We start from the raw sequence: 20,048 nt of genomic DNA on the forward strand, positions 1-20,048 counted from the left end.
AGAGATTTGCTCAACTTTACAGATGAGGAAATGGAGGTTCAGAGGACTTGAGTTGCCCCAAATCACTCAACTAAATGGTGGCAGCACTGGAGCTTACACCCAGGCACCCCGACAGCAGAAACAGTAGGCTCTCCAGGCCATGATGGTAGAGGCACTGGGGGCCTGGGCGTGGGGAAGCAGCAAGGAGCTCTGGAGGAGAGTATGTTCCAGTCCCCTGCCCAGGCGATGGATGGGCCAGGTGGGTACAAGGGCACTGGCTTCCTCCCAGGGCCAATGTGCCTCTACAGACCCACTGGGCAGGAGGCATGAAAACAAGTAGTGACCTTCCTGCATCCTTGGGAAGGCTGGTGTCTACTGTGATAACAATCACCATGCTTTGGAAGTCTGTGCAACATGGTGAAATGCCAAGCATGTGAATCAGGGTTCACATCTAATGTCACCTCTTGCCTCCACCTCCTCCTGCCCACGAGGTCCTAGGCAAGCACCCAGCCTCCATGAGCCTCACCTTCCCAATCAGTAACCTGCAGGAACCGAGGCCTGCTCACAGCATGGTTGTTGGGCTTCAAGGCACTCACAGAGCTGGGGAGTGCTGCGCACGGAGTGAATGGCAGCAATCTGGTCTTTTCCGCCCCTTCTAGCAATTCATTCAAACCCTGACTCAGCACCTTTACATAGAGAGCTCTATGCCGTGCGGGGGTTGTACGGGGGGCGGTGCTGCAGAGGGACCCTGCATATGTCCCCACCAGGGGATCCCACTTCATATCAAACAGGAAGAAAGAAAAGCCCTCCCAATGAAACAGCTAGCATTCTTTGTTGAAGAGTATTACAAATTCAAGATGAAAGTAAAGGTGTTAAAGATAACAGCCCCTTGATTTATTTTGAAGAATGCTTGGCTACATAGTCAACCGGACACATCAGAGACATGCCAACGGTGTGGATTCAGCAGCCCTGGCGTGTCTCTGCCGCCTCACCTGCCTGCTGAGCTCCCGTCAGGATGCTGGGGTTCGTCCCGGGAATGGGCTCGCTGGGGAAGGCAGCCGTGCTCTCCAGGGCCGGGAAGAAGGAACCAGAACAAGTACTGGTGGGGATCTGCCGGCTTCTAAACTCTAAGGGGGCAAGGTGCACATGTGAAAACCAACTCGCTCTTCTCCAACAGTTACGAAATGAGTTCCTGCAGTGGAACGTATCCTACAGGACAGTGAGCTATGGAGACAGTCCCACAAGCTGCCACCACATCCTGGTCTTTGTTTCAGCATGAAGCCAGGGCGAGGGTGTGACTCCTACTTGTGGCTCCATGCCAAGGGGCAGCTCTGGTTGTCAAGAGTGGGAGCTATGGTGAATATTTAGAAGAAAGGGACGAATTATACAAGTAAGTCACCCTACAGCTACCCGTAGCCATAGACGAGAGTGTTACTTGAAGATAAACGATACCATCTTCCGCCCTTATTTCCTCCTCTGAGAAAGGCCATCCCCAGCGGCCAGTGAGGTGGAGAACCTCTGAGGTGCTTGGACCCAGCAGGAGATCAAAGATGGTGAACTGGTCCCATACAGGGCACAACCACTGCATCCTCAGGGCCTGAGAAATGACTGGCAAGTAATAGGGGCTCAGGAGGCATTTACTGAACAAAGCAAGAAAAGCAGAGAGGAAGGAAGAATGGGGTGTGAGGGAGGCGTTCCCAGAGCCAGCCAGCCTAAGGCCTCTTCCCTCTACTCCCAGGACCTGACTGGGAGAGTCCAGAAGACAAGATGGGAACAAGCCCAGACAAGGGAGAAACACCTCACACCCCACGCTTGCCCTCCACCGGCGGCAGGCCACTGAGGATCCAGCCTCCCCCTCGCCCCACAGAGCTGACTGTGGCCATGAAAGGTACAGCTGAGACAAAGAGGGTGGCAGGGCAGCCTGCTCCCAACGTTTCTGAAAGCTGCAGCCCAATCACTTCTTCAGAGACCAGCAACGTGAAGCTGATCTTTCTGGCCATAGTTCAGGGTTCAGGGACTTGTGTGGGGCATTTTTCAAGCCGAGCTGTCTTAAGTCAGGTTCTCAGCCTTGGTGCCGGTGACAGTTGCAGTGGGCTTCTTTGTGCTGGGGGCCGCCCTGTGCGCTGCAGAATGTTCAGCCATACCCTGGTCCCTACCCCAGATGCTGGTGGCACCATCCAGTCATGACAATCAAACTTGTCTCGAGTTATGGCCAAACGTTCCCTAGGGGATGAAAGTCACCCATGGTTGAGGACCACTTGGGTGAACTACTCAATTTGGGAAGATGAGAACCAGCACCCCAAATACTTGCCATAGGAGGTAATGCACAGTCTGGCCCTCTGTCAACTTTCCCCTTTTTTTTTTTTTTTTTTTTTTTTTTTTGAGATGGTGTTGTGCTCTGCTGCCCACCCTGGAGTGCAGTGGCACCATCTCAGCTCACTTTGACCTCCACCTCCCGGGTTCAGGTGATTCTCCTTCCTCAGCCTCCCGAGTAGCTGGGATTACAGGTGGGCGCCACCATGCCCGGCTAACTTTTGTATTTTCAGTAGAGACGGGGTCTCACCATGTTGGCCAGGGTGGTCTTGAACTCCTGACCTCAAGTGATCTGCTCACCTAAGCCTTCCAAAGTGCTGGGATCACAGGCATAAGCCACCACGACTGGCCCTCTGTCAACTTTTAAACATCCCATCCAATTAGACTGTCACTGTCAACCAGCTTAACGCCCGTAACGAAACGGAGCATTTTCCATTTCATAGGCCTGGCCTTTTGCCTGTGATGTGTGCTGCTATGCAGGGGCCTCTCCCCAGCATCACAGCGACAGCCACTGTGGGCCACTTGGGGGTCCAGCACTCCCACCTCCTCCACAGCCAACCTGCCCACCTGAGCCTTTCCAACAGATTAAAGGTCCTTTGGTGAGAGTCCCTTGTGCGTTACGGACCAGGTAATACTTCAAGTGTTTCTGCTTCTTGGGTTGAGTGGTCAGTTTCAGATTTATATGATTGGAGAATTCTGTGAAGTAACAGAAGCCTTTCTTTCCACAGCCAACACAATTCCCAGAGAAACCTGGAGAAGAAAGTAAACCATAAACATCTTTATTCTTTTATTTTTATTTTTTTTAGATGAAGTCTCGTTCTTGTCATCTAGGCTGGAGTGCAATGGCACAATCTCGGTTCACTGCACCCTCCACCTCCAAGATTCAAGTGATTCTCCTGCCTCAGCCTCCCAAATAGCTGGGATTATAGGTGCCTGCCACCATCCCTAGCTAAATGTTTTTGCAGTTTTTAGTAGAGATGGGCTTTCACCACGTTGGCCAGGCCGGTCCTTTTCAAATAAGACAGAGTTCATCCAAACTCTGAAGATCCACTTCCTGTACCACCAGCCAGAGAACTCCACAAGGCAAGCACCCCACCCTCTTAGACTAGCCCAGAGGTTAAGACGGCCTCGACTCAAGTAAAAGAGGACCAAGAAGACTTAGCGATAGAGATGGGCCCAGGCAAATGTGAAAGATTTAACGTGCTTGGGGGCTACTTAAACATCTATGTAGAGAGCAAACTTTGCAAGACAAGAGCCATCCCATTCCACCGTGTACACAGATCGGGGCACCTGAAATGATACGAGAGCTCTTATTTCCAGAGGGGTGGGTTAGTTCCACTCTCAAAGCAGTGTGACTAATGAGATGGGCTACACTGGGACACCTCTTAAGAGTCCAAAATTCCATCCTGCTCTCAACTTGATCCCGTGAGTTTCTGAAAAGAAATCAGGAGAGCTCCGCAATGCCTGGCCGGCACACTGGCGAGTGAATTCCGTGGCTTAGCAGCCAGTGGACGGAGACGCTCTGCTAGAATGTGACTATCTTGCTGCTGCTGGCCTCTGCACCAGGCCTACAACTGACTTTCTGGGAGGCGACGGAGGCTCCCATCAGCTGTGAGGCTCTAACCAAGCCTCCTACGTGGTGGCAATGACAAAAACACCTCCTGGGAGCTATTAAAATCCAGAGACATGTGCCTGAAAAGACCTTCACACACTGTAAAGTCTATTCAAACCATAGGCAGCGGGAGTGCTGGTTAAGATGAGAAATGTGAAGACTTGGCTTCTGCCCAGGATGACTGCTCTTATTTAAACGATCATAAGATGGCCTTGCTTCACCCACCGGTATGTCTGGTTTCTACAGGTCCAAAGGCCTTCGGCTGAGGAGATCCTGAAGCTAAGACTCATGTGTCATATTCTCCATTTGATAAGTCTACAAAGGTCATTGTGCCTGAGGCTGTGAGGGCCACCCGGCTCTGTGTGTAACTCTGCTCTAAAAGTCTCCCTAAGGTCTCTGGCTAGTGTTCAAAATAACTCCAGTTAGTGAAGGTTAAAAACATCTCCACAGATAAATAAGACGTCTACATTACAGAGGCTGACTGGACTCCCTGATCTATTTTGAGTGTATTTAGTCTTCCTCAAAAGGCATTAGAAATAAGGACAGATCTCTTGGCCTCACCATAGGACAGTTACAGGCTAATTTACCTTCCACAGTCCTATTCCCTCTGTGCCAGCACAAACAGTAAGGTCCTGACATGAAACACTGTCCTCTCCAAGTGCTCGCTTTCCATGGGACAGGCAGGGAACTAACACGCACAGGGAACCAGGGCCATTCTTGCCATTCATCTCAATCCACAAGTGCCACAGGAGCCAGTCAACCTGGAGGGCAAGTCCTTCTTTGTGAAATCAGAGAACCAGAGAGGCCCGTTGTTCAAATCCATAGGTACAGAAAGTGTGGCATCCAACTCCAGCCTGAGGATGACGTTCTTGCCCACAGGCCTGGCATCCAAGGCTGCCCTGATGCCCCCTGGCCTTCATCTCCAGTTTTATTCCTGTCCTTCCTCTGATATGCTAATTCCCAGCTGGACTCCCCTGCCTCTCAACCCAGCCCGCTCCCACTGCCCTCCATCGACAGGCTCATCCTCTCCTCCGGGGCCCCACCTGTATACATCCAGCCCTCACTCAACACCCTGCTCCAGTGCCTACTCCCAAGAGCCTTCTGTGACCCAAAGGCTGGCTGGCACTTTCCTCCGGACTCCAGGCTCTTCCTGTAGCTCAGGGGCCTCTGAACATCCCAGTGATTGAAATTTGTGTCTTTCTCCCATCATTATTCCTCTAAGCTCGCAGCATGACTGCACGTGTGAGCTGTGTGTGTGCAAGTGTACAGGTACTGACTAATGCCCCACACATGGCAGGCAGCCAGTTAATATCAAGAGGGAAGAAAAGAGAGAGGAAACAGGGTAACTGTGAACAGCAGCCTGTCAGGGTTTCTGTAAGCACTCTGAAGGAATAACCTCATGTCTTTATTCATTGGCCTCCAACTTAGGGACGCTTGAGATAAACCCAGCTCAACTGCTGCCTAAGAACAAGGCCCGAAGAAACCTTCAGAGCTCCCTGGAAGGGCTTCTAAGCCTGTTGTTTAAAAGATGGATGAACAGGAAACAGAACTGCAAGACGCTAAGAGCAACTTGCCAAGGCCAGGCTGTCATCCCTCTCCAGAGACAGCTAAGCAGGTTACAGGCCTCTGTCCCGTAAGAAACACGGGCTGGGGACCATGGCTGTGCTGCAGAGGCCGTCTCCATCTCCTCCGATGGGATGGGAAGCATAGACAACAGGGAGCCCTTTGTGATTCAGAAATGAGGGTGGACACCCTGGGTCTTGCTAGTACAGGAAACATTTAGGGACTCAGCGAGCAAACTGCTTTTCTGCTTTGGCAAAAACTTTCTGGTCAGGAGACCCAGCTGCTCTTCTGTGAGGTGTCTTGGAGAGACAGCCACAGAGGCCAACCAACAAAACCACAGGAGAAAGAGGGAAATAATGAACTGTTCTCTTCAGAAATCTACCTTAGGACTTGGAAATCTAGAAAGTTTTTTTATATGATAGGCTTAGAAAGCATGGGATCCTGCCTGAAATCTCAAATTCCTGCCACGTATGGATATCCAGAATCGAGATTCTTCCTTCAGTGTCCTCACCATGGGAAACAGTCCATCATAAACACGATTCTTGTCACCACGCACAGCCACACCCTGTGATTTTCCCGTGTGTCTAGTTTAGCAGCTACAGGTAGCATTTGTTTAACAAGCACATCCTGGGCAGATATGTGTGCTGGCCGCTGAGCAAGCCTCTCCCCCTTCTGCTGAGAGGACAGCTACATCCATTCCCCCAACCCTTGCAAGGGAGTGTGTATAAGCCTGGATGTCTGAGGGGCCTGGGTTCAAATCCTAACTACAGGTAGGTGATGTGAGACAGGTAACTAACACCTCCGAGCTTTGCTTTCCTCATCTGTCAACAAGGCGACAATAGCGACTTCATAGTGCACCTGTCATGGGCCAGGCACTGTGTCAAGCATGTTATAAATGTTCTCATTTAAACCTCATGAAGTCTGACAAAGCAATCAGCAGCAGTGTCCCAGTTCATAGATGAAAGCATCAAGGCAGAGGGAGAGACAGAAACCCATCCATGGTACAGGGTGACCCAGCCATGGTACAGGGTGACCCAGCCACGGCTACAGGGTAGAAAGTGCTGGAGTTAGGATTGGAACGCATCTCCTCCCAAAAACCCACCTTGTAGGAGCACTATGGGGGTGAAGTACCTACGAGATGTCTAACATGTCAGGGGCACTCTGCAAGCAGCCCTCCTTTCTCTACCCCGGACTAGGAAGGCGAGCACAGTAGGGGTCATGACACTCACATGCAGCCCTAGGGGAGCAAATAGATAGCCCCCACCCCTCCAACAGTGTGAGATGTGGAGGAAGCAGTTCCATTTCTCTGCATTTCCATGTTCCAACCATCAAAGGGAAGGCTATGACTAAATGGGCCCTATGCCTCCTTCTAGGACTCAAGTGACATGATTCTTCTTGGAAGCATCCGTAGGTGGCTTCCTTCAGACCCAGTGGTCTCTGAGCACTTGGCTCATAGCAGGCTGGAGATGGCCCAGATTTACTGCTGGGGCCACTCCCTCTGCAGAGGGGTCCTCCCACAAAACCTCAGGGATGCCTCTAGAAGTTCACCTGTACCTGACCTTTCTTCTAGAACCACAGTCCAAGGAGATCTCGCTGATAGCCACTGCACCAGAGCTGGGAGCCACAAACATGTCCCCCACGCCTGATGCCTCCATCCAGCGCCTTCCCAGGAGAGTGGATGCTCAGAAAGGCCTTACTCTAGACCACTGTCCGCTGTGCAGAGGGCCACTTAGCCCTAGTCATCAACCCTCCATGAAAAAATGCAAATCTGACGGATACTTTTGTGCACAAATATGTTTAGAAAGAAAATCTGATAGGAAACGAACCAGGTGCTCTGGGCAAGACATATATTAAAAATGCATGGTTCATAATTGGGTAATGTTTTTGGTTAAAAAAAGAAATGGTCCCTGTTAGGAAGAATGAACAGACACAGTTAAATAATCCCACGATTGAGGCAGAAGGACCGGTAGCAATGACAGCAGTTCCTCAAATTCGGGCAGCATTTTCGAGTTTATAAAGATCATCATATAAAGAGCTGAGTTATCCTCAAAACCGCAGTCAGGTACTGCGTACATGCAGGAGTAATTTAGGAAGGCAATTCCAGGAAGACATCCTGGCAAGTGGGATTTAAATTGGGCCTGAACAGCAACTCTCTGTTCCTTCCAAATAATGAGCCTTGAAAGCCCACGAGCTCAGACGAGCACACACTACACCTAGCAACTAATGACCACCCTCCCCGTGCCTGAACATAAACAGTTACTTGGGACAAAAATAAGATCATCTTTGGCTCATTGTGCCATATTAATTGAAAAAAGAAAACACAGAATCTGGGAAACATTATTTTAAATCCCCACCTGGATAGAGAAAGGAAAAGCCCATGAGCGAAGTAAAACAAGGTATTTTTTATATATATATGCCCAGAGGCCCTGCCTTGGTATTTTGGCCAAATCCCAGCTCAAGTGTAGAAATGGCCCCCTTGTGTTGGGGAAGCCTAAGGAGCCGTACCAGGATTCCAGGTGAGACAGGAAGTGGGGCAGGGGTCCCAGGTGTTCCCAGGGAAGATGAAGCACTCAGGGGTGGTAAATAGTATGATGTTGTGAGGTTTGAAACATAAAACTCTCAGGCCATCATACTCCTCTAGAATCCTGCAGTAAGTTCATAACTAGTTCTTCTGCTTCAGTTTCTCCCTTTGCATAAAAATCAGTTGTGTGTCTTCTAAGCGATCTTCTTAAAACACAAATTAAAACACAGTCATCTAAATTTAACATCTAACACTCTAAATATCCTTTAAAATATCAATTACAAGGGTAAAACGAGGGAGGAAGGACCTACACATTAAGAAAAATTTGAGACACAGCAACCAAATGCTTTAGAAGATCCCTGTCTGGATCTTGATATAAATGCACCAATTGCTTTAAAAAAAAACTGTAAGATACAATTTGAACACACTGAATATTTGATAATATTAAATAACTGTTAAATCTATTAGATATGATAATGGTATTGGGTTTCTAATGAAAAGCTGTTTTTTTGTTTTGTTTTGTTTTGTTTTTAAATGGAGTTTCACTCTTGTTGCCTAGACTGGAGTGCAATGGCTTGATCTCTGCAACCTCCGCCTCCCAGGTTCAAATGATTTTCCTGTCTCAGCCTCCCGAGCAGCTGTGATTACAGGTGCCTGCCATCACGCCCGACTAATTTTTGTATTTTTAGTAGAGACGGGGTTTCACCATGTTGGCCAGGCTGGTCTCGAACTCCTGGCCTCAGGTGATCCACCCCCTCGGCCTCCCAAAGTGCTGGGATGACAGGCGTGAGCCACCGCACCTGGCCCCAATATCTTTTAGAGATAATGCCGTGTGGAAATTTACAGATGAAATGATACAATGTCTGGGATTTGTTTCAAAATCATCCCAGAAAGGGAGAAGAGGGGGATATTATCAATGAAACAAGATTGGCCATGTGTTGGTAACCGTGAAAGAAGGCTAGATCACCTCATACCACGAGACTCTGTGCTTCTGTAGTTTGAAAACAGCTCCTTTTCCGAGCAGAACCCAGCTGGGCACCCCGCCCTGCCACGCTCTCTACCAGCCTCCGCTCCAGCCACAGAGCACGCCACCCTGCCACGCTCTCTACCAGCCTCTGCTCAGCCACAGAGCACACCAGCCACTTCTCCAGCGTGCCATGCTGTCATGCACAGGGACTTCCCTCTGCTGAGACGCCCTTCATCCTCCAGGACCTGGGCATCAGGGCCAGACCGTCGGGGTTCAAACAGCGGGGTGGCCCTGAGCAAGTCAGTTAGCCTCTCTGTGCTTTCATGTCTGTATATAACTCTAGATAATAACAGACCCACCACATTGGCTATTTTAACTTATTTCGTGCAGTTTCTGGCACATGATAAATGCTCAAAAAGTGCCACCTGCTATTAGTGTTTGGTTTCTGTTGCTTTTATTCTCCAATTGGCAAAATTCTACTCATTTTTCAGGGCCCAACTCAGATACCACATCCTCCCATTCCCATCCTCACTGGGCCCCTCCAATTCCCGGAGCACCTTACCCTCTCTGTAGACCATGTCGCACGAGGATGTATTGTAAGATTTATTGACAGAGTTGTTTGTTGTGGATTTCTAGGCTGATTCTTGGTGTGCCTGCGTCCCCCCACCCTGCCCCCAGACGTAACTGAAGGTCCAGGCTTTCGTTTCAGGTTATATACTCAGTAAATGCATGCTGAATTCTTTGCCTGCTGAATGAACAAAGGACTCGTTTACTCCCATCTAAGAAAAAAACAATCTAGTGGGATATGTTTTCCCTCTTTATGTCTGAGCTGTCAACTCATTTAGATAAATTACCGGGCAATAAACTGAAACAAACACCTAGATTTTAATCTTTCAGCTTTTTCAGATAAAATACCTGAGTTGATTAAAAGTCACTAAAACAAGTCTCCTAATACTGCTGCTTCCTCCAAGGTATTCCCCAGCCTGTATTTTATAGATCACTAAAAAGCACTGAGCTCTGCCGCTGCAGGGCTGGAGGGCGCCACCTTGTCCTGTGTAGCCATCAGACTTAATTGCAGGAAACCTAAACAGTGTTAAGTATGCAAGCTGAGAGCATAAAGTTATTTTATTAAAAGAAGAAAGTGATGGTTATTACCAACCAGGCCTTGTCACCCATTTCAGATGGCTTTTGGCAAGCAATTAACAAAGCTCCTACTTCCTCTCCTCGATGAGCTGGCTCTGTTACTGGGCTGGTGGTGAAGGAACTGAAAGATCCTCGTCTCTGCAGGCCAAGAGGCAGAGCCTCCTTGATTTACTGCCCTGGCAATTCCTTTACAGTCACAAAGTGGTGGAATCCAGACGAATCCCCGGCCACTGCCAGATCAAACGCTAAGGCGGCCACCAGGCACGGCCTCCCGGACTCACTTTCATCCTGGGCGACTGTCGTAAGCGTTCAGTCTGTCATTGAATGATTCCATCAGCTTCTTTGCTAGAGTGGGTTTCCTGGGATGATTCTGTTTTAGAGAACTGGTTACAGTGAGTCCATGAGCCTGCCTCAAGAGAGTTGGCCAAAATGTTTTCTCCCCTTCGTCACTGTCTAGTGGTGTTGTCCCTCCAGCGAACATTCACCTGCCTTGTGTCGGAGTTCACACACGTGTGTGTCCCCAGCGCCTTTGTGGTAGGAGCCATCTCATTTCTTCTCCCTTCTCCATTTTCATCCTTTGCACAGCTCCTCAGACGTAAAGTGTGCTCAATAACTACCCATGGAGTGAGTTTATCCTCCCAGCTTTTGGGGCCGTATCAAGTGCAAAACTGGAGGCTTCAATGTCTATACCCATGGAAAATATGTAAGAAATTGTGGGGGTTTTCAATCTAGAAGTTTTTCCCATAAATTCTCACAATCAAACTTGCTCTGCATGAAGACTGTTCCTGAGGCTACATCTGAAGTGGATCATTACCAATCCTGCCTCCCGCCCAGATTGCCTCCAAAGAGGCAGGCCAGATGGAGGGGGCTGGAGCCACAGTCACAGGATGAGAACAGCCAAAGGGCCAGGGCACATGTGGAAGTCACCTCCCTGCTTCATGGATGAGGACACAGAAGCCCAGGGGGCTACACAGGGACCTGTGGGCAGATGCAGGACAGGAACCCAGATCCCTGGGCTCTCAGTCCACACCTTGGTGTCCCTAGATTTTACTCCACAATGGGGGAGCCTGCTGAGGGATGGCCTGGCACACAGTAAGAACTCAATTACATCATATGAGCAAAGGCAGCCAGGCTTGGCAAGGCCTGGCCCCAGCTCTGCACTCAGAGCCTTAGTGGGCCAACGGTTGTTGGAAAGATCAAAGGCTAGTGGTGTCCAGGGCTGGAAGGGAAAGCGGCGGCTCCCCCATCTTGACCCCATGTTGACCTTGACTGTGGGATGGTACCAGGTAGAATCTGGAGCCAGGAGGACTTGAGTTTGAATCCTGGCTCTGTCCCCTTTACTCATGCGACCTTGGGCAAGTTAACAGATACAAGCCCACCTATAAAACTGGGATAATAAAGACCACCTCTTGGCTGGGCGTGGTGGTTCATGCTTGTAATCCCAGCACTTTGGGAGGCCAAGGTGGGCAGATCACTTGAGACCAGGAGTTCGAGACCAGCCTGGACAACATGATGAAACCCCATCTCTACTAAAAATGCAAAAATTAGCCAGGTGTGGTGGCGTGCTCCTCTAATCCCAGCTATTTGGATGGCTGAGGCATGAGAATCCCTTGAACCCAGGAGGTGGGGGTTGCAGTGAACTGAGATAGTGCCAGTGCAATCCAGCCTGGGCAACAGAGAGAGATTCCATCTCAAAATAAATAAACAAACAAACAAGCAAACAAGCAAACAGACCATGTCTTGAGAGATGAGTGATAAACCAAAGGGGAAAACAGATACAGGGTGCCTGGCAGTCCTTCAGGACAGAACATTCTGGAGGCAGCAACACACTCAGCCTCATTCTCCTCTGCCTCTGTAGGCTATTTCCGAGACTGTCTAGGACAGGGTTTGTCACCCATTCCTGACACAAGCGGGCACTTAGGGAGGTCTGAAGAATAAATGTATGAAAAATGAATGCTAAATGGTGAGCTTTCTGCAGGGATGCAGTCATACTGTAAATGCATCTCATTTGCATTCCATTCCACAAAGAACTCTTCTACCAAAAAACATAAACAGGGCTGCATGCTGCACCTGGGGTCCCAAAGATGGTCCCTCTGTTGCCACCACCCCCCGCTGTGACCTCCCTTGACCTTGCTCTACCCCAGTGCAGAAAGAGCCACAGAGGAGGACAAAGCAGAACTTACCAAGAAGAGCATTGTGGCCATTGTCATCTGGCAAGAACCTCTTGTCAACGGCGCACACCAGGAGATGGTCCGGTAGGCTGGGGGACTTGGCCCCCACGAGGAGAAAGCCCACAGGGACGTCAATGGGCTCGTTGGAAATGGAGACGAGGCGCAGGTCCTTCCCGGCCTGGCAGAACCCTAGGAGGGGTGGACAGGGCTCACACACTGCCCAGGGCTTCCCAGAAGCGGGGTCACAGGGGCAAAGGGAAGAAACGTTCTGGGACTGCTCAGGAGAAACCCTTATCTCTGGGTGTGCTTGACCTCAAAATTAATCCTGAGAGATAAAACTATAATCTTAGTTGGCCGGACATGGTAGCTCACACCTGTAATCCCAGCACTTTGGGAAGCCAAGGCAGGAGGATCACTTGAGGTCAGGAGTTCAAGACCAGCCTGGCCAATGTGGTGAAACCCCATCTACTAAAAATACAAAAATTAGCCAGGCGTGGTGGCACACACCTGCAATCCCACTACTCGTGAGGCTGAGGCAGGAGAATCATTTGAACCCGGGAAGCGGAGGTTGCAGTGAGCCAAGATTGTGCCCCTGCACTCCAGCCTAAGCAACAAAGTGAGACTCCATCTCTCTCTCTCTCTCTATATATATATACACACACACACACACACACACACACATATATATACACACACATATATCAAATCATAGTTATCCACGACACAGGTCACACATTATTTGTCTATTGGTGCCACCATGTAATGCACATTAATGTGCAAATGAAGCTCAACAGGAAGAAATTTTAAACACATGATGGCAAATGGAAACACATACAAGATAAATCCTTAAGAAACTGAGGGTCCTCTGATGTTTCTTACATGCTGCATTGTTTGGGGCTGAGAAAGAGGCCATCATGAAAAACGAAGGCTGAGAATCTGATAGCGTTGGTTTCCTCTAGGGGGCGGTGGGGAGGACTCGTGGCCAGGACACAGGCACAGAGCAGGCCGAGAGCACAGAGATTCTCAATCCATGCCCTTCGGAACCTCTTGCGTTTTAGAGTTTGTAAATTTCCTATTCAAATAATACATCTCTACAAATATTTGGGGGAAAAGGTAAAAGAGAGAGCCAGCTGAGATTAATTTGGATAAGCCTTTTCCAGGGTCTTGTCCCAGGTAAGGGCACACCTAGCTCCATCTCCTGTGCTCCCTGTAGCTTTAACTCCCGACTGAGACCTCTCTGGGAGCCCCGATGAGCCAAGGCCTTCCCAGCAGGGCGCTACAGGACATCATGAAGACTTTGCTCCTGCGTGCAGGGCTTCCCCACTCACTGAGCATTTGCTCCGTGGTTTCCCATGTGCTGCTGGGCGGGGGCAGAAGAAAGCAACACCTGTGGGGGAGACGCTGGCAGGCGTGGGGCCAGGACCACCACATGCCAGGCACTGGAGAGGCAGGCTCTGCAAAGCTCTCATCTCATCACCTGCAGCAAAGTGTGGCTGTTCCCATTTTGAAGATAGGGAAACTGAGGCTCAGAGAGGTTGGGTGATTTGCTGCAAGCTACAGAGAGGTGGACCAGGAAGGGAGGCCAAGCTGACTCCTAGGTTTGGAGCATGATATAGTCTGGCTGTGCCCCCACCCCCATCTCATCTTAAACTGTAACTCCCACAATTCCCACATATTGTGGGAGGGATCCGGTGGGAGGTAATCGAATCATGGGGGTGGGCCTTTCCCACGCTTTTCTCGTGATAGTGAAGAGTTTCCCCACACAAGCTCTCTTGTCTTGTCTGCTGCCATGTGATGTGCCTTTCACCTTCCACCATGATTGTGAGGCCTCCCCAGCCACGTGGAACGGTAGGTCTAAGAAACCACTTTCTTTTGAAAATTGCCCAATATTGGGTATGTCTTTATCCGCAGTGTGAAAATGGACTAATACAGGGCAGTTCCTTGCATTGGCTTGGGGAAGGGAGGTCAATTCCCTGAGGTCAACATCAATTCCCAGAGGTCCCCTAACTCTCCGACCTAGGTCCCTCCCAGCCTGGTGTGGTCCATGACTTCTGAAGAGCTGGAGGGATGTAGGCCATGAGTAGTCATAGTGTTTACTGTATTTATTTGGAAATTATGTGAAAATATAATAACCATTGGAGAGTTTAACCTCTTAATGTTTTGTTTTTTTTTTAAGAGATAGGGTCTTGCTATGTTGCCCAGGCTGGCCTCGAAGTCTGGGCTCAAGCAATCCTCCTGCCTCAGCCTCCCTGTAGCTGGGACTTGACTACTTGCGCCACCATGCCTGGCTGAAGAGTTTACCTCTTACCATTTAATTCAGTGGCCTTTTAAATACTTAGACACTAGAAGACCTACCTCACTAAGAGCCACCATATTGCCTTCCCCTTGCCTGGAAGAGCAGCCCAGCAAGGGCCGAGTCCCTCCCCTCCCAGTCATCATGCTCAGGGTCAAGTCCAGACCCCAAGGCAGAACACACGGGGCCTTCACACCAAGTCTCATCACTCTTCCAAGCCTGGCTCTGCCACACCTCAGGCCCCTATGTAAAAAATCTGTTAGCAGTTCCCCCAAATGAGCTGTAATTTCACCTGACTAAGCCTTTGCAAATGCTGCTCCCTCTGTCTGGAACTTCCCAGCTTCCTCCAAGCCCTCCACAGTCTCCTGGCTGACTCGTACTAATCCTCCAAAACCCAAAGGGCCACCTCCTCCAGAAAGCCTTCCCAAAACTCTCTACCTGCGTTAGAGCCCCTCCTCTGCTCCATGCACCCCTGCTTGCTCCCAACTGCGTGCAAAGTGTCCACTTCCCTGTATAGCTCCCATCAAACAGGGATCTCTCATCCCCTTTATCTCCATATATCCAGAGCAAAGAGTTCAATAATTACTTCAATTACTACTTAATTTAATAATAACCAGTTAGTTATCTTAAATAACTAAGGACTGAGCACAATGCCTGGACATTGTAGGCATTCCAAAAATATTTGTATGGGGTACCACAGTGTCCTATGTAAACCCTTTTACAAATAAGGAAGCGGAGGCTCAGAGAGATGCAGTGATTGGAACGCAGCTACTCAACTATCTGCTAAGCAGCACGGCCTGCATGTTTCAGTTGTGTCTGATGCCCAAAGTGATGTTCTCACCGCTAACTGGCCTCCCCGTTTGACTGGCATGGTGTCAGGACAGATGAACTCATTAGCAAAGAGGTTGTGTGGTGCATGGGTGTCAGAGTCAGGGGTCTGCCCCACGCCTCTCTGAGTGCACAGCACAAGCTCTTAGCACAGGGCTAAGGTGCCACCCGCCCAGCATCTCCAGGCCTCTGTTCCTCAACAGTGAAACTGTACCGTTACTGACTGAACAGGGTCCCTGAGATTATGTGTATCCGCCTGTTCAACACTGACATACTGATGGGTATGAAAGATTATTCCAGCCAAGCACGGTGGCTCACGCCTGTAACCCCAGCACTTTGGGAGGCTGAGGCAGTTGGATCACCTGAGGTCAGGAGTTTGAGACTAGCCTGGTCAACATGGTGAAACCCCATCTCTACTAAAAATACAAAAATTAGCCAGGCATGGTGGCATGTGCCTATAATCCCAGCTACTCGGGAGGCTGAAGCAGGAGAATTGCTTGAAGCCAGCAGGTGGAGGTTGCAGTGATCTGAGATTGCACCACTGCATTCCAGCCTAGGCAACAGAGTAAGATTCTGTCAAAGATGAAAGAAAAGAAAAGAGAGAGAGAGAGAGAGAGAGAGAGAAAGATTGATTATTCCTCCTAATCACTTCTGAGTTCAATATGCTGGGCAAACAGGCCTGAGTAGGGAAAATGTACTCTAGGTTCCAAGCAACCAACACAGAAAAATGAATGTCTGGCTCCCAAACCACTGGTCAAGTTGAGGCTGTCCAAAGAGCAGCACAGAGGCCTGCCTTAGCATCCCAGCATGGTGTCTCTGGAGCTCCCGCTTCAGGAGGGCAGGCCGGGCCAGCACCTGCTGGGGGCCCACAGGCACAGCTCACACCTCAGGGAAAGCAAAGAGGAAGACCAAGGAGGACCCCTGTAGCACACAGTCACAGGCTCAGTTACCGGCCTGGCCACTGCCTCCAGGCAGCATAGCAGGCACTGCCTGGCCAGGGGCTGGCAGAGGCTCACCATCTGCGGTGCAGCATCCTTCAGGCGGAGGGTGCAGCTGGAAAGGGTTTGGGGGGCTGTTTGTTTCCAGCCCTCCTTCTCCCTCTTCTTCCTCTTCCTCATTGTCCACTCGGCTACCACCTAGATGGGGGAAGAAGAGTGATGAGCAAGGCAGCTGCTGTCCGGCCTCAGAGCTTCCCCCGGGGCCTTTCCTCTGCCTGGATTCTCAGGCTTAACAAGCCCAGGACCTACAGGACTAATCCAGAATGGGTTCTATCCATCCTTAACAAGCACTCAGCAAGTCTAGCTAGTTCGGAATTAACTTGTCCTTACAAACACTCTGTCAGTCGGGTTTTATCAACCTTCTTTACTAGAGGAAAAAGCTGAGGCTTGCTCAGGTTGGATGACTCGCCCAAGGTCACACTGCACACAGACCTGGACCTCACGACTCCAAATTCAAGTTCACTTCTCTTCCATCTGCCACAGCTGCACATACACTAGACGTTTAATATGTGAAGAACTGGCTGACAAGGACTGAGCGCAATGCCTGGACATAGTAGCATTCCAAAGATATTTGTGTAGAGGGTACCATAGTGTCATAGGAAGACCATTTTACAAAAAAGGAAACGGAGGCTCAGAGAGATCCAGCAACTGGCCCACGGCTACTCCACTATGTGCTAAGCAGCCTGGCCTGCGAATTTCCAGCCATGTGTGATGCCAACGCTGATGCTCTCGCCCCTAACCCGCACTGCTTCATTTGGGAGACAAAATATAGGTAGTATGAACAGCTTCACACAATACAAGAGAGCTGTCAAACTGCACATTGTCTATGGCCATACCACCCTGAACGCACCTGATCTTGTCTGATCTCAGAAGATAAGCAGGGTCGGGCCTGGTTAGTACTTGGATGAGAGACTGCTTAGGAATACCGGGTGCTGTAGGCCAGGCGCGGTGGCTCAAGCCTGTAATCCCAGCACTGTGGGAGGCCGAGGCAGATGCATCACCTGAGATCGGGAGTTCGAAACTAGCCTGGCCAACATGATGAAACCCTGTCTCTACTGAAAATACAAAAAATTAGTTGGGCGTGGTGGTGCGTGCCTGTAATCCCAGCTACTCAGGAGGCTGAGGCAGAAGAATCACTTGTACCTGGGAGGCGGAGGTTGCAGTGAGCCGAGATGACGCCACTACACTCCAGACTGGGCAACAAGACCAAAAACTCCATCTTAAAAAAAATATATATATATATATATATCCCCAAGGGAAGAATGCATGTAAACATTACTAGATACACAAACACACACACACATACAAATAGCCATTCTAGAACAGGGTCAGGCACGGTAGGGATGTAGGAAGCTTTTTTTAAACTGATAAGAACAGATACTACACTTGATCTTAGCCAAAAGGCTGAGAAGTGATGTAGGAAGCTTTTTTTAAGGGAAATAATATTTCAGAAGGAATGGTCACTGTTGAACAGGTCAGGACAGCCTAGAGGTGGCCATGGAAATCCCGCCACTCCCCGAGCCTGCGCTCTGTCACTACAGGGAAATGAATCCTCAGCTCCAGCAGGCAGGGCCTCTGCCCTCGCCCTTCCCTGTATTCCAGGCACCCCACAAGGAAGCTAAGTATGACTGTGTTGGGCAGCCCAGTGGCTCTGGGTACACAGATTCGTACCTTATTCACTAAGTACTGCTGGAGAAGGCAGGATCTCAGGCTGTTGAAGTTTAGTCCTACCAACTTCTTGTAAGTTAGACATTCGGAGTAAAAATCTTTCTCAACTTCTCTATCTTTAAATATCATTTAATAAATAGCATACAGAGTTCTTCAGGGAACAGGGTCATTATGAACATCCTTAACACACTGGGCTATGATACAGGCACTCTTCACTTCTTCTTTCTTCTTTCTTTTTTTTTTTTTTTTTTTTTTTTTTGAGACGGACTTTTGTTCTTATCGCCCATGCTGGAGTGAAATGGTGCGATCTCAGCTCACTGTAATCTCCGCCTCCTGGGTTCAAGCAATTCTCCTGCCTCAGCCTCCCAAGTAGCTGGAATTACAGGCACCTACCACTACGCCCAAAGAATTTTTGTATTTTTAGTAGCGATGGGTTTCACCATGTTGGTCAGGCTGGGCTCGAACTCCTGACCTCAGGTGATCCACCTGCCTTGGCCTCCCAAAATGCTGGGATTATAGGTGGTGGCACCTGGCCCACTTCTTATTTCTTTGTCTTCTCCTCCAGTATTGGTTTATTTGCTGTCATGTCTCAAACCCTCACTTAACTTGGCTCTAACACCATCCATCCATCCAGAGGGCTAAGCAACCTGGGTTAATGATGAAATCATGTGTAACAGAAAGAGACTGGACTGGAAATCAGGGAACTCAGGTTTCTGTACTAGCCTGGGCCACTGCCTATGTGGACGCAGGAAAGTTACTTAACCTCTCTGTGCATCTGATCCTGCCTCTTTAAAATGCGGTGGTTAATCCAGACAAACCTTAAGGTCACCTGGAGTTGTGATGGTCTACGTGGAAAAACACGGCCCTCAGAGCTGCACGGGATGTTCCAGATGTGGTTTAAACAGTAGAGCATACTGGAAACACAGCCTCACAATGGCTACCATTTCAAACGGGCTTGTGGGACAAGAGACAGAAGAAGCTGAACGTTTCCAGCAGGTGGGAACCATGACTTTGGGAAGGTCACAGCAGGAAGTGACTCAATAATTCCTGATGTCTCAGTCTTCCTGGGCTTAGAGGACACAGAGGTGGTAGGAAGGCTGTGTGGAGATTACCCAGAGGTGGGGTGGGGAAGGAGATACACTCTTGAGCCTGCTTCGGATGCTTTCTTCCTGGCATTAAAAATAGCAGGCGTGGTTTTAGCAGAAGGTGTAAAGAGTCATGCCCAGACCCCAGGCTCCAGCAATGCAGAACAGGTCTCCGTGTTGGGGACACAGAAGACTCTGTCTGCAAAATCGACTCTGGTCTCTAAGCCAGCACCATAGAGGCTCAGAGGGGATGCCACACACCAGCTATCAGTGAAATAAGGGAGACACAATCCCAGGAAAACTAAAACCAGCAGCCCCCAAGGCCCGCACCGTTGCAGCAAAGGGCACACCCGGGAATGCCTGCACGTGATTCTGCTAAGCTGCTAAGAACAGGAATTCAGACTCTCAGAAGGCATGAAAGAAGAGGGTCGTAAGCCTCAAAAGGTCAAAGAAAGAGCTCAAAATCCAGTCAGTAAGAAAGCAGGATTAAAGGTCAAAGGTCTACATCAGATATTGCAGGGGCTGTGATGGGAAGATCCACTAGCAACAAGCTCGAGGGGACATTCCTGCCCGGGAGCAGACGAAACCAGACGTGTTTACCCAGGTCTCCTGGCAGGACGAGAGCTCTAAAATGGCATTAGACAAAACCAACTGGATTGGGAGCTTAGAATCCTAATAACAAAACACAGGAACCCAGGGGCCCTGGAGCACCACTTCCCTCCATTCCGTACAAGGCTACTGCTTTCAGTGTTGACATGCAATTGTGTTTTCTTTCCATGAGCACAAACGCTATGGCATTCTAAGTGGGTGGCACTACAGGATTTTACCTATGTCCTGTTTAATGAATAAATACCTATCCCAAAATGCTGGACAGTGTCTGTTTTGTTGATCTCTCTCCTTTAAAAAA

The 20,048-nt window shown here is 49.5% G+C and overlaps 1 protein-coding gene, 1 non-coding gene and 1 pseudogene across 18 annotated transcripts in view; 1 reads left to right on the forward strand and 2 right to left on the reverse strand.

Annotated features, from left to right (window-relative positions):
* GREB1 (growth regulating estrogen receptor binding 1) overlaps window positions 1-20,048 on the reverse strand; it is a 160,035-nt gene that overhangs the window by 63,869 nt on the left and 76,118 nt on the right. For all 17 annotated transcript variants that reach the window (XM_050753886.1, XM_050753884.1, XM_050753885.1 and 14 more), the window contains exons 3-6: window positions 16,407-16,526; window positions 12,282-12,458; window positions 2,860-3,042; window positions 972-1,106 (exon numbers count right to left, since the gene is read on the reverse strand). In XM_050753886.1, the coding sequence (XP_050609843.1) occupies window positions 972-1,106; window positions 2,860-3,042; window positions 12,282-12,458; window positions 16,407-16,526 (615 nt within the window). The remainder of the gene's footprint in view (window positions 1-971; window positions 1,107-2,859; window positions 3,043-12,281; window positions 12,459-16,406; window positions 16,527-20,048) is intronic.
* LOC126934488 (5S ribosomal RNA) lies at window positions 17,211-17,329 on the forward strand. The gene has a single exon (XR_007718961.1). It is a non-coding gene; the product is annotated as a 5S ribosomal RNA (ribosomal RNA).
* On the reverse strand, window positions 17,630-17,804 carry LOC126934586 (uncharacterized; annotated as a pseudogene).

Source organism: Macaca thibetana, chromosome 13, assembly GCF_024542745.1.
Source record: "Macaca thibetana thibetana isolate TM-01 chromosome 13, ASM2454274v1, whole genome shotgun sequence".
In the NCBI taxonomy this organism is placed as follows: domain Eukaryota; kingdom Metazoa; phylum Chordata; class Mammalia; order Primates; family Cercopithecidae; genus Macaca; species Macaca thibetana.